The sequence below is a fragment of the Protomyctophum parallelum genome (assembly GCF_964188405.1).
Source record: "Protomyctophum parallelum genome assembly, chromosome: 5".
Lineage (NCBI taxonomy): Eukaryota > Metazoa > Chordata > Actinopteri > Myctophiformes > Myctophidae > Protomyctophum > Protomyctophum parallelum.
Genome location: NC_139702.1, coordinates 54,358,641 through 54,376,813, shown reverse-complemented (window position 1 = coordinate 54,376,813; position 18,173 = coordinate 54,358,641). Strand labels below are relative to the sequence as shown.

General features: G+C 41.1%; 2 protein-coding genes across 3 annotated transcripts in view; one reads left to right on the top strand and one right to left on the bottom strand.

Moving 5' to 3' along the window:
• Nucleotides 1-6: 6 nt before the first annotated feature.
• snapc3 (small nuclear RNA activating complex, polypeptide 3) lies at nt 7-7,399 on the top strand. The gene is made up of 9 exons (XM_083765316.1): nt 7-186; nt 2,478-2,561; nt 2,669-2,750; nt 3,260-3,364; nt 4,124-4,273; nt 4,388-4,470; nt 5,404-5,562; nt 6,197-6,304; nt 6,896-7,399. The coding sequence occupies exons 1-9, from the start codon at nt 140-142 to the stop codon at nt 7,041-7,043; spliced, it is 966 nt and encodes a 321-aa protein (XP_083621442.1). The 5' UTR covers nt 7-139; the 3' UTR covers nt 7,044-7,399.
• A 670-nt stretch (nt 7,400-8,069) lies between these two features.
• Nucleotides 8,070-18,173, bottom strand: part of psip1a (PC4 and SFRS1 interacting protein 1a) — a 10,470-nt gene continuing 366 nt past the window's right edge. Inside the window, exons 2-17 of one of the 2 annotated variants that reach the window (XM_083764753.1) lie at nt 17,864-17,963; nt 17,532-17,608; nt 17,298-17,436; nt 15,864-15,956; nt 15,367-15,462; nt 13,721-13,780; nt 13,357-13,417; nt 13,038-13,119; nt 11,965-12,157; nt 11,186-11,238; nt 11,056-11,111; nt 10,674-10,744; nt 10,374-10,475; nt 9,888-10,089; nt 8,937-9,036; nt 8,070-8,803 (exon numbers count right to left, since the gene is read on the bottom strand). In XM_083764753.1, the coding sequence (XP_083620879.1) occupies nt 8,773-8,803; nt 8,937-9,036; nt 9,888-10,089; nt 10,374-10,475; nt 10,674-10,744; nt 11,056-11,111; nt 11,186-11,238; nt 11,965-12,157; nt 13,038-13,119; nt 13,357-13,417; nt 13,721-13,780; nt 15,367-15,462; nt 15,864-15,956; nt 17,298-17,436; nt 17,532-17,608; nt 17,864-17,935 (1,488 nt within the window). In that variant the 5' untranslated portion in view covers nt 17,936-17,963 and the 3' untranslated portion in view covers nt 8,070-8,772. The remainder of the gene's footprint in view (nt 8,804-8,936; nt 9,037-9,887; nt 10,090-10,373; nt 10,476-10,673; nt 10,745-11,055; nt 11,112-11,185; nt 11,239-11,964; nt 12,158-13,037; nt 13,120-13,356; nt 13,418-13,720; nt 13,781-15,366; nt 15,463-15,863; nt 15,957-17,297; nt 17,437-17,531; nt 17,609-17,863; nt 17,964-18,173) is intronic. The other variant, XM_083764754.1, reaches the window with a different exon arrangement.

Below are 18,173 nucleotides of genomic sequence, written 5' to 3'. Positions count from 1 at the left end.
TTATGAAATTGATGGTGTTAACACCACGATATTTCATATTGGGACATTTCAACGTTTATGGAAGGAAAGATTGAAGCCGTCCCTATACTCTTATCGGGTAGAAGACGAGGATACGTTCGACGCGGCCTTTGCAACGGAAATGGGCATATGTCCTGAGACCATGACTGAACTGAAAAGCACCTGCAGGTAAACGGACACTGACGGTGTCGTCCACTCACTGTTAACAGTTTTTGTATTGAGTTGTACTTGTGCTGTAATTCTGCAAACTGTTAATAAATCAATCAATCAATCAATCAATCAATCAATCAATCAATCAATCAGAAGGATACTAATAAACGGTTCTGAAGAAATCAGTGAGCCAGCTAGCCCTCCCAAGCAGGACCCAATGCTACTGAAGTTTCTGACTTTTTGACGACACGTACAGAGCATGGGGTCCTGTTGCAGCAGTACCATGCCACCTGGTACGCAGACATACATAAAACATAAACAACGTGTTTATGGCCTGTCTGCGCTCTTTGACGACATTTTTCCGTGTGAGGGTTTCTGAATATGTGAAGTATAACTTAAGTACCCATACATGCCGCTGCGAATATCTCCTGTGGCGCGGAAGCCGTTAAGTATTTTTAAGTTTGACCGATTTGGTCGCTTTGATTCTTCTCTTCCTTCCTTGTTTATTGACACCTCATTGTACCGCCTATCTGGCTAGCTAGTGGCGCTATAGCTATGACAGAGCAGATCAGAGGCAGGGATGTAGCCGGCACAAGCCAACCGCACACCGGGAGGCGGTACAACCGTACAATAAACGGTAAACAAACAAGAAGAAATAAAGCGACCAAATCGGTCAAACAAAGATTAAAAATACTTAACGGCTTCCGCGCCACAGGAGATATTCGCAGCGGAATGTATAGGTACTTAAAGTTCACAAATTCAGAATAACTCTAAGAAAAAAAGGCCGTCAAACGCCGCAGATACGATCTTAGAGAGAATATTTATGTCCGCGTTCCAGAATTCCCATACGAAAATATAGTTATGAGCAGGGAGTAGGGACCCTACATAAAACTCATCAAAATTTCAGAAAAGCTTTATGGAGGGTTCCGAGAGGGGCTATGAGCCAGCCTGAATATGAAGGACCCCAATGGAAACAAACAACCCATATAGCTTTCTTGGGTTTTAAATCCTCTTAGCAGACTTTTATAGAACTGTACTTTACTGTGTTTTTGAGGGGCCCCTCATATACAGTACACAGGTTCAATGTTTGTCTTTAGTTCAATGTTTGTTTGGTAAACGCCATTGGACAATGAAGGAAAAATGTACGTCATAATGTAACTCTATATTGTCTTTTTATTGTTAATGGCATTTAATGTTTGTGTTGGCACCGTTTGTTTTACATCACCATATCAACATTTATTATATTAGCGCCCCTCAGGTGTGATTTTTTCCCCCTGCAAACTTAACAAGCCGACAGACGGGCAAACAAACTTGAGAGACCCCGGGGCAGGCTCAATAAGGAGTCCAGCCAAGCACACCCCCAGGCTGGGACCGTGGGTTTCAGCTATGAAAAGAGGGAAAAAAGGGTACAATATGTGTGTGTGTATATATTGTAATGTTTAGCACCCGGAGCTGGAATCGAACCCCGATCTTCAACTCAGCAGACCAGGCAGGCAACAAGCCACGCCAAGAGAGCTAGCTCCCTTGGAGGAGCAAGTTACGGCCGGGTCTTTTGCAGGGTCGTTACAATAACCCCCCTTTCTGAAGCACGGCCTTGCACTTCACTCTTCGAGTCCCTCACATCCCTCACAAGGGCACGCTCCAGCGGTCATCGACCACTTCCGACACCAATGTAACGTTTTCAGGAACTGGAGGCAGAGACGTAGATCAGAATCCGAGGCTCTGTCTTTATTGGTAACTTAACACTGCAGATTTTCAATGAATGAACATGTACTGTACGTGTACTGTAACCAGTCACACACACACACACACACACACACACACACACACACACACAACAACCAGTTTCCCTCCTCGCCAATTGACTCGTTTTGAGCATCCTGTCCCAAGTAAGGTACCAATGGTACCTTAGTGTCCATGAACAGGGCTCTGTATGTCTCCCCATAGGATGGATCATATGGGGAGACACAGCACCCCATGTACCGTGGGTACCTTACCTGGGGTAGGAGTCTCAAAACAAGAGTCGACATCAACATCAGAATAAGCTATTTGGCATAGGCAGAGGTTTGTTAGATTTGTCATGCCAACCTACATAGCTGCACTGCTAATCCCAAAAATGCATGTTCCTTACACAATACACATGGGGCACCATTTAAACGGAAATAAACAGGCTTTCCAACGGTATAAAAGCGAAGAAGCATTGTTACAGCAGTATATATAATATATAATTTGTTGTCCAGCTTTAATTTATTTTTTATTTTATTTTGTCCAGTATAAGCCTTACCCTGTTGTTTTGTTTCTCCTTCAAGTATTGATTCACTTCGGTGCCACCCTTTGGACGAACCCCCTGACACAGACTTTGTGCCCGAGGATCCAACTCTACAAACATTAATGTAGGAACAGCAGCTCAGCTTGTTACAGTTTCAAATCTGAAATGAAGTAACTAACTTTTATGGCATGCATGCATTCACATTCTCCTTCTGTGATTATATTTGAACAGACAAAGAAAGAAGAAGCAAGATTACAAAAATTCTCTAAAGATCAATAAGATCTGCCGACACGATCTCTACGCTGATGAAATGGTGGGTCTTCTAATCTAAGCTATACAGTGCTGCTATGTAGTCTGTTGACAAGAGAGTGGGATGGATGAGCTTTTACAGTACATTCTTTGTTTTACTACATCACTGTATTCCCCCCCCAAAAAAACAATAGATTTGACCAACTACCATCATGTGTGCGAGAGAGACACACACACACGTGCGCGTATGTGTGCGTGCATAAACTGACCATGAGTGGCCTAAGAATAGCTGGCATGACAAAGAGCAAAGCCAAACAACTTGCCAAATTACTGTTCTGTTTCGGCTGTTATAGGCAGCTTGTCTGTGTGGAGGAGGAGGTGCCATGTGTATCCTTGAGTAAACATGAACTGTCGACCCCATCATATTTGTTTCCTTGTAAAATTAATTGTAATTTGAGGATTCAAATAAAGAACTAAAGTGTGTGTGTGTGTGTGTGTGTGTGTGTGTATGTGTGTGTGTGTGTGTGTGTAATAACTGTCATACAGTACATGGTCCTGTGTTTTGTCTTCCAGGAAAGATTAACTGTTGGTAGATCTTCTGAGAATGTGGAAAACATGATCCCTGAAGGAGAGCTCATGCTAACCCTCAACATCTACTACCCAGCCATTTTTGATAGAGTGAGTTGATGTTTCTTTCCAAATCTGATATTATACATTCACCTTCACCAAATCAGAAATGGCATCAAAGCAATCCAACATTCATTCAGCCTGTGCTCTGTATAATCAATCAGTAAAAATGGAAATGTTTTATACAGTACGAGAGTCAATCCTGGGTACAGTTGTTAAATCCAAGATGATGGCACACTGTAAATCTAGCAAGTGTTTGTGGTGCACATGTGGGGAAAACAGAACTGGGATTGCTCATTTTAGGCCACGATTCGGCACAGGCCGAGGCAGATGGCTAAGACATCACACCTGTGTGAACTGAGTGGTGCAACTCCCCTCTCCCCCCCCCTCCTCTCTCTCATTAGCAGGCAACAGTGCAGCACTGTCTCTCTCTTTGTTTCTGGCACAACAGCGCCCTTACTGGTACTCATAGTCATACTGGTGCTCATTAACGTCACATAGGTGAACCAACACAGACACGGACATTGCTGTTCCTTGGAGTGGTTGCACCACTCAAAAAAAAAAGAACACTATTCACTGTCATCGAGGACTCATTTTACCATGGTGGCCGGGGGTTGTTTTTTCCCCCTCAAGGGGTCTAGTCTTCAACGAGACCCGGCCACAGCCAGGCCCCGGCTTTCCGTTCCGTAAAATCTTCCGCTTTTCCCACATGCACTGTTTTCCCACATTAATTGTAACGTTGTAGTATACATGTATTTTACCCTCAGAGACACAACGGCAGTACTGACCATTTGCCTGTTCTCTCATTAGTTCAGGCAAATGAGACCTCATATGACCGTGCTGATGCCGGGTTCCCACTTCCTCACAGAGCTGAGGGATGGCATTTGCTGTGTCAGTGACCTGCAGGTGTGTGGAGAGTTCAGCTTTGCGCCCGACATGGCTCCGGATTTTATCAGCAAGGTGAGCATTTGTGTACACGTACACAAAGAGACTGCTTAGTGTCAGTAATATCTGAAGATGAAATTACTATGAGGCCAGCTTACCTTAAGAAAAACCTGTTTTTCTCTCTTTCAGGATCATCACAAGTCTGCCTTCTTCTTTTTTGAGGGAGTCTTCTACAATGACATGCGGTTTCCTGAGTGTCAGGACATCAGCGCGTACGTTTTACCTCCCGATTCATTGATTGAGAAAGCTGAGACCGTATGAATAATGCTAAATGTTATGTTGTGATCTTTCTCTCCCACAGTTAATAATTACTAATGGCTACATATTGCATATCTCTGGCCTTTTGTTAAGCTATTTACATGGACCATTTTTGTGGATTAAGCAAAGAACAGATTGTAACTAGAAAAAGTGCCCTTCTGGGCACAGGTCTCCACCAGGTTATCCACAGATCCGTGCAGTTAGAGGTGAAAACACTTTTGGGCCAGTTATAGCGCCACCTTGAGACTGAGTTGAAATTGTTCATGTGGCATTTCGTCCTTGGCCTAGTGGGAATGTGCGTGCACAATTTCAAGGAAATCACGCGATGTGATTTGCAGCATTTTGTTTGAAACTGAGCACTCCTGTGAACTTTGGAAGCCAATCTTAACCAATCAGGATGGAGTCTGATAAATCTGAAAGACCCGTTTCGTTGAATGGCTCTAGAGAGACTGTGTACCAATTTGCGTGATGTTTGGACCAAATCTGTAGGTGTACTGTGCAAAAACGGCACAAAGCGGCCTCCTGGTGGCGCTATAACAGGCTGTTCTGGAAAGTTTGGGGCAGAGGTTCATCGTTGGCATCCAGGGAGTGTGTGTGCAAAATATGGCATCGACCGGGTTAACGGTGGCCGAGATTAGCTGTTCACGGACACACGGACGGACACGCGGACGGACGGAGTGCAAAACATACTCTCCCCACATGCCTTCGGCCTGGTGGAGACAATCACAGATAAACTGGGTTTAATCCCAGTAAGAGTCCTGTAATGTTCTGATTCAACTTTTCCAATAAATGATACTACTGTTACTAATGTGTAAATAAAAAATCCTATTATGTTATTTTTCTTTTCAGCTTTACTAATCAAATGTGCTGTCGTGTTTTCCGAACAGGACCTCCATAGAGTGGGCAAAGACCCATGACTTCCCCTCATACACCAATGCCAAGATGGAAGGCACAAGGTTTGAGGACCTCAAGATAAAGGTGGGCTTCCCTTACCTTTACTGTCACCAGGGAGACTGTGAGCATCTCGTCATCATCACTGATGTCAGGTTGGTGCTACCGTGCTGTCATTTGAGCTAATACTGCCACCTTCACCGTGTTATTGATTGTAGAGGCTGTAGGGACTTGAAATACTCAAATGTTGGCTTTCTTTCTTTGCCTTTTTTTTCTTCCTCCTTTGTACTTCTTTAAGGACCACTTTTCAACCTATCTTCGTATAATTGGTCCTCACTAATGCTCATGATAAAATAGCAAATTGTATTCTACTCTGTGTCTCATAGGAGGTCTATGGGCAGTTCAGAAACCCATCTTCCAGTGACGACATCGATGTGGAATTCAAGTTAATAGAAACTGCACTTTCTATTCCTTAAAAGTTGCAATGCGATAATGGAAGCCATCGATCTCACGATAATAAAAATCTAAATACTTAAATAGCCTAAATAAATAAATAGCCTAACGTCACTAGAATATGGGTTTCTGAACTGCCCACAGCCCTCCTATGAGACAGAGTAGAACAAAATGGTGGCATTTTATCATGAACATTAGTGAGAACCAATTATATGAAGAAGGCTGAAAAGTGGTGAAGTGGTCCTTTGAGATTGAAGGTGTGCCACAAATGTTTTCCTTTCCCATTTAATTTACTAACTGGTGCTGTGTACATGTTTTTGTATTCTTTCGTTTCAGGCTGGCTCATAAAGATGATTGTCTAGACAGGAATCTTTACCCATTGCTCACCCACAAACACAGGGTCATGACCCGGAAGTGCGGTGTGTGCCACATCTTTATCGGCAGGTAAAAAAAAACAAAGATAAAATCATGGTCATTCCTTTATTGCAAATTTAATATAAAACTTTATCAGGTGTTTTACTTTTTTGTTAAGGAATATGTTGCTGTATCACATCATTAGATATTTTGTGTATTAGTTTTCTCTTTTTTGTGTATTTGTTTTCCCTTTTTTGCCTCAAGCTTAAACATTTTAAAGGATTTTTCTTGTTTTAAATGAGACCAAATACACCAGGGTTTATGTTAAACTGGGAAGCTATGGGCACACTTTTGTTGTCCTTCCTTTCAAACCTTAATTAGTGCTTTGGATTTTTCGTTTAAGTTTAGTATTTTTAGAGCAGATTTTATAGTTATGTTTTTTGAAAATGCTATTAGTTTTAGTTTATAGTTTATTTTTTTTTATAATAATTTATAATTTATTAATAATTTGTCAATAAAAACATAACCAGCAACCATCCACATTTTTGTATAATTTCAGTTAGTTTTGTAAACACACAATACAGTTTCAGTTATGCTTTTTTTATTTCATTTTTTTTCTTCTAACTTTTTTCTTCGCTAACTATACCGTAATAACCTTAATTAAACCTTAATTAATTCCAGATGGCTAACGATCAACGACCGCTTTGCTCCGAGTGAACCCTGTCTGTTCTGTGACAAATGCTTCCGGATGTTGCACTACGACACTGAAGGAAACAAACTTGGAGATTTCCTGGCCTATCCTTATGTGGACCCTGGTGCCTTCAACTGAAGTATTTAGTTAACCACTGAGTTTCATTATTTAATGCTGTAAAATACTGTTCCATTAGATTTTTGAGCGGTGCACACCACTCCAATGATTGGCCGCATGTCCCTATTTCCGTCTGGGGAATGAACAGCTGCAATACGGTGACCTAAAGTGGCACTGTTGAGCAGCCCAAAGGGCCACTCACACTGGGCACAACTATAACAAAACTGTACTGTACCATACAGTACAGTAACTATCACAAAAGTATAGTTGCAGTGCTCAGTTCACACGGGTGTTTATTTTTGTTAAGGAGAAATGTTTAGATTATTTTGTATACTGATAGTTTCTATTTCAAATAAATATTTCATTTATAAAAAGCTTGCGATGTAAGTTACATTTTATTCCTTCAACTTGGTGCTCCTAAAATAGCAAGTCAGGACCCCAAAGTACTAATCTGATAGGGGTGGAAAATTGTTATTTCATATAGTGGATCATAAATTAAACATTTGGGTCTTGGACCTGGTGCAAAATTAGTTCAATCTGGGAACCCAACCCATTGGCAAAACAAAGGAAACGGCACCCTCTTTTCCTTTGAATCTGTTTCGAGAGACTAGGTAACCATTGACATCCTAGAGTAGACCGTAATAATAGTAATATAGAGCAGATGCAACAATTGTATAATAAAAGTCCTGATCAATATACCAATTAACCAATAAGGCCATGACACAATTCAGCGATAAGCGATGGAAACTATCGTAAATGTATTCATTTACCAGCAAACCGGTGAAGGTGTGTAGAGGGAATCAACATTCCAAATCATGTTTTAAAAAAAATATATATCTTATGGGAGGTTGTGTCGGGAGCACCGTTTTGTTTGGGTAACCAAACGGCTAAAAAATTGGCAATGCACCACATTCCCCACGAAATGTAGATATTTCCTGTGTCATACATACTTTGACAATTAGATAAGGAGGCCTCAGATTCATCAGGTTTCCAGTCTACTCATACTGGACAATATCCTATATCTGACTTAAACAGTAATAGTCAAAATGGAGAATGAGACGCATTGCTTTATTAACAGACGAAAAAGGTTGTTAGACAGGCACAAATACTCATTTTATACACTACATAAAAAAAGACTACTGAATAAAGCATTTTCTTGGCAAAAGAAAACTTTGGCAAACTGGAATTTAGGATCCTTTATCCCTTTACATGAACGTACTGTACATTGAGTAAAAGTAAAAAAAAAAGAAAAAATAACACATCTGATGCAGCTGCAAGTTGTATAAATGTCAATGTCAGTAACAGAATTGCACATCCACTCCAAATTGTATCTTAAATTGACAGACTACTGTAACTGCCACAAGTGCAGTTGAGCTGCTCCAACAACATGCCATCAATTTATAAGCTCACAACACTTTGCATCCGCAACTCGTGAGCTTGTAAATAAACACGTAGCATCTGCGACTGGTGACACTGTACTATATTGTAGGAGGCATTGTCAGATGTGATATCCTGAGTGGGATAACTTTATAAAAACAAAACATCCGTGGAAAAAAAAAAAAACCTAATATGTTTTTGACTCTGGACATGATCTGCTAGAACAGAGGTCTAGAACTCAACTAGAATGTTTCTAGTGTATGTGCTGTGTGATGGGTCGGTCATTGACAGGACTCAGGTGACCTTCAAAAGACAACAACATTGGACACAAGATCCCAAGCCAACTTTTGGATGAAGCCATCTGAGTTTATCTTCAAGTGGACTCCTCCTGCGCTTTTGAAGCACTGCAGATTCAATAACCAAAACATATTTTAAGATATACAAGTAAAAGATATTGCTATGGTTTATTATTTGCAGTGTGTATACATGGATGTACCACAGTAACATACAGTACGTGACTATTGGTTTGTTTCCTACCGGCTCCCATCTCCTGCAGATGCCTCCTCGGGTAGATTCTCTCTGTCAGTGTCCTGCTTATTATCCTCTGGGTTGGAGTCACCATTAGTCATCTTGTTATCTTTACAGCAAAAACATACATGAGACAAAATAAGATTTGTGCTTGTGGGACATGAATCACACAATAAATACATTCTTTATAAACTCCTCACTGGCCTGTTCCGACATCAGAACCCCATATATAGGAATAAAGGGACACAGAAAGATATAAAAAATCTCTGGGCAAGAAAGGGACAGACAGATGGGTGGAACGGGTACCCTGACATGGGTACAACAGGTATTGTATAGCCGGGTGGGGCATGGATCTTCAACTTCCATCGTTACAGACTCAGTGCTCTAGGCCACTGAAAAAAAGTTTTTCAATGGATCGAGAGGATTTTTGTCCACCCAAGCAACAGCAACCAATGGTCGCAAAGAGGGGTCAGACCACTGGCGGGTCTTGAAGTAACTGGAGTCAAATGTATATTTTGAAAAATGTTGTGAACATTTTCACATATGACATACCAAAGGGGTGCCAGGTGCTACTTTAAAAAAAAAAAGTAGTTAATGCAGTGAAAGTGACTTCAAGTCCACTCAACAGAAAAATCTGTTCAGATGCAAAAATGACCTGTTCTTTTTGTGCCGATGGAAAAGAAGGCATGGATACAGTAAATGGCTCCGTGTTGCAGTTTTTGTAAAAAGAACATCTCGGGTGCAGTATAGTTACTGGGCCTAGCATGATTTTTGTTTCTCTGCAATTACCGGATATCTTTTTACATTTTTAGCAAAGGGTAAATAATTTTTCCTAAAGATAAAAACAATAATAAAAAGTAGCCTATATGCACTGGCTAGTATTTTTTTAATACGGTAGCCTAGGTATAAAATACAAACAGGGTTTAACCGATAAGTAAGTACAGTATGTGTATGAGGTACCTGAGGATTGTTCTCTGGCCTGCTCAGCTCTCTTCAATGCACCTTTCTTGGCCTCCTCGTATTGCCGCTGTTCAGCCAGAGACTTATTGAGCACCTGGCTGAGCACACAGTCCCCCTCCCCCGCTAGAAACATACTCTTGAACTTGTTGTACAGCATGTCGGCCTTGTCCATGATGTCCTGACTAGCCGTGAACCTCCGGAGCTGACAAAACACATACAACTTTAGTTTACATGAGGCACGGACACAGAGGTGTAGCCACAAAAGAAGCAAAAAAAAAAACTGTATTTATTTTCCCAATTTTATTAAATTATTTGTATAGTTTGTTTGTATAGTATATTTCAACAAAATGATTAGAAATAAGAGTAAAATTACAGTGCAGAAAAATAAGTAAAGAAATCTCAATAAAAGGCAGTGTCAACTGGCTGTGTTCATCTTATGGGTGCTGAATACATTCTATACATTCCATCTGGAGAGGTGTTGTCTACCTTTTTGAGCGAGTTGATGAGCTCGTTGTGTTTATGCAGGTGCTGTGTGGTGACCTGGAGGGTGCACATCTCATCTAAGGCATCCAGGCCCCTTTTCACATCCTAGAATAGGAGGGAGAAATAAATAGAATAAACAAGGGCTCTGAAATAAGAATGTTTAAGGCTGTGAGCCTGTGATAGTTAAATGAGAATTGCAGCATGTACTTTGCCAAGAGAGGATTCCTACGGTTGGACCTGTGCTGGGTTTCTTGTTAGGTTGATAAATAAGGACCACTGTGTGTCTCCAGTGGTCAAACTTACTGGGTTGTCCAGCTTCAGCGACAGTCTGATCTCATTGTGTAACTTCTGGAGTTTGGACTCTGTCGAGGTTTCTGTGGAAAATAAATGTGTGGTCCCAAACAATCATTTATTGCTACTACTGTATACTACAGTATATTAACTAATATGTAATACATAGAGGTGGTGTTCATGATTTTAAGTGACATTTCTGTTGATATTTTCAACATCATTTAAAGGCGTTAAATATTAAATAACATTTATGTGACCATTTGTTGGAAAAAAAAGGTTAATCTCCTGGAGTGGGGGCTCAACAGTGCATTAACAACATATTTATGATGGGTTTGAATCCGTCTCAGTGCCTGTGCCTGCAATGCACGTCATGTCCAATTATAGGCCAGCTCACCTTTCTTCTTGTCTCCTTTCCTCTCTTCAGTCTTCTTACCTTCATCCTTGTTTTGTCTGCAAAGAAACAATCAATTATAAGCGAGTTTATGCATGCATGTGTGCGTGCGTGCGTGCGTGTGTGTACATACTCCCTCAGTTCATCTGCTTTGGAGTTCTGCTGTCTCTTCCGGCCTTTGGTTTTCTGATCATTACAAAACACGAGGGAAACTTATCAGTCATTACAGAAGATGACCTCTAGAGTCACTGTGCATATTTTGTCTCGATGCAAAATACATCATTCAAACAGGTTGACATGCTGTCAACTAGTCCACCTGTTTTACTAGATCCCCCACACATATTTTAAATGGCATAGTGGAAAGCTGTAGGCCTGTGCCAGAAAGTATCACCACTTAAACATGCATACTGTATTGTATGAAGGAATGGCACCTCAGATTATCTTACTCTTTATGTGACCACCACGCTCTGACTTTAGGTACGTTACCCGTTCAAAACATATCAAATAAATAACGGTAGTGGGTCGCACGCAGTAAGACTGCAGTTCAAAACATTCATTTCATTTTTTAACCCATTGACCGGGCACCCATTTTGGTGTCAGCATCATGTTATGCTTTAGCTATTGAAAAATAGCAGATCTACAAGCTCATATCGCGCCACCGAGTGGCGCGATACGAGCTTGTAGGTCTGCTATTTTTGAAAAATCGAAGAACGACTTGACATTTTTTAGAATCTGATCTCAGGTCAGAATGGGTCAATCAGACCAGTGTATGTCCAGTGGAAACCTCGTATGAATCTGATCTCAGGTCAGAATGGGTTAACAGGGACAAACGTTTCGGCTATCAAGCCTTCATCAGCGTCACACTGATGAAGGCTGGATAGAAAAGTGGAGTGGACTGTCGCCCTCACTTACCTCTTCGTCATCAGAGCCAGAGGAGCTGTCATCTTTGCCCTGTCTCTTCCTCTTGCCTTCAGGTTCCTTCCCGTCTGCCTCCTTCCCTTTGCTCTCCTCCTTCTTCCGACCATCCATCCTCTTCTCCTCATCTCCACTCTTAGATTTGTCATCCCCTGCTCTCTTCCTCTTCTTTTCTGACTCAGTGGAGTCCCTGAATGAACGGAGATACTTTAGTGTTACGTTCAAGGAAGCTTTGAGAAGGAAAGGACATGGTCACGTGACTGGGCTGCGCCATGACACTTTCATGGAGACTTTCATAGGAGCCAAACTACACCCGGAAGTTTGGCAGAATGCACTGGAGTCAACGAGAGCTCAGTGACCAGCTCATGAACAAACACTAGTCTATTTCTGAATGACTAGACCTTTTGTAAAGTAATCGCTTCTGGAAAATAACATAAGATATGTAACACATATTGTCTGCTGTGTTGCTTTTCGATGTGTACACAAGTATCGCGAGACTTCCCACCGTCTATCAGTCAAATATCGCGATACCTCAGAGCCAGAAACGATACCTGCTGCGGTTTAGATCCTCAAATAAAATGATATACTGTGCAGTTGCACTCTGTGCACATCGAAAAGCAAGTGATTAGAAAACAACCTGTGATATGTCTTCTTTTATATTCCTGAACCGATTATATGTCAATTGTTCAGATCCTTCTCTTTTTATCCCGTTCTTTGATCCGTGTGAGCACCTTTTTATCATTATCACATCCTGCTACCTCCATTGAGCACCTGGTTAGTTCCTCTTTCTTCTGTTCAGAAATAATGTTTGTTATGAGCTGGTCAGCTGGCTCCATTCACTGCCATGTATTCATTCATTGAACTTCCGGTGTGAGTTTTGGCTCCCATGAAAGTGTCCATGAAAGTGTCATGGCGCAGCAGCCCAGTCACGTGACCATTTCCTTTCCTTCTCAAAGCTTCCTTGGTTAAGGAATTGGATATACAGTATATATTCTCGCACTGTAATCATAATCAACAGGAATAAGCTTATTTAAGTTCTAAGACATTTTAAAGTGTGATTTGGATTTTACATTTCACTTCCAGAGCCTTGTCCATCCTGCATCTGAAGGAGACTTTTGGGCTTCCTGCCTCTACGTTTAGGACCTTCTCCACCTGGGGAGACACATGCGCACACACACACACACACACATTGTGACATCATGAATTATTTAGTCACCATTGCACTGAGCACATTGCTTAATATGACACAATTTGCTGCCAACATAGCAGGTTTGAAAATAATAACCCTGTTGCTTTTGTTATTTTCTGCCTCTTAAACAATGCATGTCACGAACATACCATCACATGGACAAGCTACAGTGTCACTGGAGAGACAGTATGGTCTACTACCTGATGGACTAGATGGACTGGCAGAAACATCCTCTTTATCAGAGTCCTGGTCAGCCTCACTCTGGGAGAATGAAGATAACATTATATCCATGTAATTCTGTTATAGCACATTCACTGAAAAATTTGTCTTTACCAATTTAGTTTGTGTATGTTAAAGCCTACAGTGGCTGAATGATATCCAAATAAAATGGCGTGAGAAAAATGAAAAACATGTTTTTGGACTTTTTGAATGCACATTCTAGTTACTATCAGATTATTTTTTTGCAGTTATTTTAAAACTTCCCTCCCAATTTAGTCAATTTCCAATTCCATCTAATATTGTAGTCCCTACTAGTCACTGTGCTGACCAATGCATAGGACCAACCTTTTTCTTCCTTCCTCTTTTGGGTTTGGGAATGTCTGTAGAGTCCTTCTGTGAAGAGTCCTGAAACATGAAACATTTAATCAATTTCATTACAGGTCATGACCCTCCTTTTCACCGGTTGTGCAGTTGTCATGGTCTGTAACGGCTTACAAAATGGTTATGAACACAGCGAATGGAATCCAAAAGGATAAAACGTGTTACTATGATCAATCCTGTTTTTCTCACAGCTAATAAACAATTTTTTACATGTTTCTCATTTCTAAACAACATACTTATAGAACAGATCACGTGAATTGGTACGTGGTATTGGTAATTACGTGCAAAGAAAGGGTGCAGAAGTGAGATAAGTCTATGCATTGCAAAGTGGCAGAATAACTCTTTGCCTCCCTTGACTCAAATGTGAATCATGTTTTTGGGCTCTTAGCACCATCTAGTGGAAGAACAAAATTTAACCATCATCTGTTTGATTGCAGGATGGATAGGGTCAGGGAGGGAAGACATTATGATCATCCTCATTACAAGTAGAAGCTTGCGCTTAAACCAGTATTCATGTCGTTAAGTGAGCACAAAAACACAAATGACTAAACACAACTTACCTTTCTCCAAAGTACACAGACAGCCATACAAAGATTTACACGATTAAACATTAATTAAAATGCAGTTAACACAACTGTAATGCTATTTAACTCACAGCTGTCTCAGTGTCATCAAGAGCAAGTTGACAGAGTTAAAGCAAACATCACAGGGAGGGAAATGCAAAGGATTGATATGAGTTGAAGTGTTTTCTGAGCATATATATATATATATATATATAGTGTGTATATATACATACACACACACACACACACACACACACACACACACACACCATTTAATAGGGCTTTTCCCAATGCGCTTTCCGTTACAATGTACTTCACATTCACCTATTTACACACCGATGGTGGAGGAAACGATGCAAGGCACCAACCTTCTCATCGGGAGAAGTTAGGGGTTCATTGTCTTGCTCAAGGACACCTTGTCGCTTAGCCAGGAGGAGCTGGGAATCGAACATGGAACCTTCAGATTCCATGGACTGCCGCTCTACCTCCTGAGCCACTGCCGCCCCCCAGTGTATGTGTAAGAATGCTAATCAGCTGTGCCAAACAGTTTCACATAAGAAACAAAGTCACCTGCTCACCATACAAGTATATTATACAAATAATATTTGTACGTACTATGCAAATAATATTTGTATAATCACTGGTTTGCAAAAACAAAGTAAAAGGATATATTATATGATTTATATCCTTTTACTTTGTTTATGCAAACCAGTGATGACCACCTGTTGAAACTTGACAAAGACACTAATATCCTACTAAGGGACTGATTGATGAAAGGAAACATAAAATACCACAAATGAAAAACCACTAAGTGCTGCATGCTTCCCCGTTTGGTGGTGTGACGGGTGGTGGTGGGAGAACCTACAACTTCAGTGGTTCTCAACTCCAGACCTGGAAATCCATACGCCTACAAGTGTTTAGGTACCTAATTACATTTAGCTGATGTTCCAGGTCTAAATTATCTCCATGGTGCCAATGGACTGGAATGAATAAACAGACTGGAGTTGAGAACCCCTCATGTGATATCCCAACATGCATAGTACGTACATCCTGGCTCTGGGGGCCCTGCTCAGAGGCCTCCATAGACCTTCCCTCCACATCCTCCTCCTGCTCATTCTCCTGTCCAGTCTCACTTCCTTGAACCTGAATGGACCCAAGACATGGCACAGGATGCCAGGGGGTGGTGGGTGCAGGGGGGTTAAATGAGTCTTTTAAAAGCTAGGGTCCCATCCCCTCTGGTTGTGCCAGGCCTTGAAATTTCTATATTAAACTAACTTTGTGCACGCACGGACCAGGTAGGCAAGGGGCAATTATTTATCTTTTGCAAAAACGCTTCATGCGCTATACACATATACACATTGAAACAGAGACGCAATGGTGAAGATATCACAGTCAGCAGAAGCAGATATAGTATGTGAGCGGACAATGTGGGCACGAAAAAGCAGGACTCAATGTAGCAGAAGCAGTGATAATCGAAGCAGTAGTTAATTTGGTATTATTAGTATGTGTATGACTTAGGAATCGTTTTCATTGCAAGGACTTACTCTGGATTTTATAGTCTTCTCATCCACTTCCATTTCATTACCATCTGGGCTGCTGTCTGAATCCTTGTTGGCTGCAGGCCCTACACCGACCGGCTTAAAAGAGGAAGAGGAAGAGGAAGAATCAGTGAGCAAGACAATAAACCATAACATCTCACTTTAGGACAGACAGTTTTTGCATATCCATATATCTTAATTTTATGTTAAGATTTTATGTTATTTTAATATTGCACTAAAGACTTTTCACACTTCATACAAGTTAGCTACTAAGTAGCCCCACCAAGTAGCAGCAAGATGTAACTCTTTTCTGGATAGTATAGTCCCAGTGTACGTTCCCGACAGCTGAAGCGCATTACGGTAAATGTCCAGCATTTTAGTCGGGGGCAATGGGCTCATGGTACAAGTTTTCAATGACTTGATTTAAGGTTTACAATACAAGAACTGTATCTTTGTTAAGAAAACCTCCACTGGCCCAGGCGGTGGCGTAACCGTCTGGGCACCCGACTGGTAATCCAGTCGCAGTGTGCCGCGGGTTCGACTCCCGAGCCCGACACGGCCTTTACTGCATGTCTTCCCCCATCTCTCTCCCGTTTCCTGTCAGCCTACTGTCTGTCCCTTCAAAAAAACAATAAAAGGCGTAAGCCGCAAAAAAATATCTTAAAAAAAAAAAAGAAAACCTCCACTTAAATTTGAACAACGTAGATTTGGTATACCGTTACAGACAGCATACGTGCAGTATCGTAAGTAATTGCATGTTAACAGAACATTTCCTGTAGATTACATAATCAACGTTAATCAACAATCAAAGTTAAGATGGAAGATAGAAGATCAAATTAGGTGAGACCCATCTGTGCCTGAGGCCAAGATGTTAAATACTGTAAAAACATAAGAGCGTTCTACATTATTGGTACATAATATCCACAATGTAAATTGAACTCTTTAACCCCTGAGAGCATAAACATGGGAGGATTTGAGTTGCGTGTACCGCTTGCAGTGAATGAGGATAAACCTGAATGCATGCACGTAACTGTAAGTAGTGTCTTGATGGATAGCAGTTATATAAATGCTCAAATGCTCATCATTAAAACCCGGGAAAGCATCCTGTATCGTTCGAAAATATCAGATATACAAGCTCACAGTGCGCCACGTTGTGCAGCGCTGCGAGCTTGTTTTGGAGGAATCGTGGAAATGTTGTGCAAATCTTTGAATATAATATTTTTAAAGCGAACAGAGTTCCCCAGAATCTTTGCTTCTGGGGGTCCCTGGAACAAAATATTTTGAGACGTGGGTCGGCGGCCAAATTAATACATTTTTTTAGGGGTTCTTGACATGAAAAAGCTTTGAGAACCACACACTGATAGCAATAGCAATTAGAAACATAGGTTTTACATTTGTATAATCTGCCTCAGAGGCGAGCAAGAAGACGGAGCTCTCTACCTTGGGGGCGGTCAGCTCCACCTTGGGGTTGTTCTCAATCTCCCACAGGCCTTCATTGAAGCCCTTCCTCTTGTTGGGTTTGGCATACTTGTCTTTGTTTGGCAAGTAAGGAAAGATGTCTTTTGGACCCAGGAATGCACTGCAAGAATGGGAAGTATGCTGACTCTGTTCATTTTACGAGCTTGAATACATGAACATAAAGCATATATACCAATTATAATTAACCCTACTTACGTTTCATGGGTGCCAAAGAAAAAGATGGGGAACTTGACATTGGATGGTTTCACAGCACCATCAGGTACCTCATCAACCTGTGGGGAGAGAGAGAGAGAGAGATGGCACATATTTCTGCATCTGTTCCTCATTAGTAGAGGAAAACAATTTTTTAGTGTCAAGAATAAGTAAGCTCAACAGTCAGGAACAAAAAAAAGTAATAGTGATACTACTACTCACTGGACCATTCAAATGTGTGACTGCAGAAAATAAATACATTTCTATGTATTATTTTGTTCCATCTGCAGTAGGCCTACATGGTAGAATGTGCTTAAACAGATGTATAAACTTACTCGGGCAGGCCAGTGTGGATAGCCCTTCATCTTGGCAAAGATCAAATCACCAGATTTGAAATCTCGAGCCATGTCGAACGCTTTGGCAGAAATTGGCACACTGCAAGAGACCATGAACTTGAATTATTGTTTTCAATGAAACTATATACGTCAGATAGAGATGAGTCAGATGACGTAACTATACGTTGAGGACGTTCATTTTATCTGTTCAGTGGGTGTGTACTTTACGCTCGCGGTGTGTTGTCCCACCCCCCTTATCTACTGAGTGTCTGCACAAAAACCTAGAGTAGACAGTTCATTTCATTCAAAC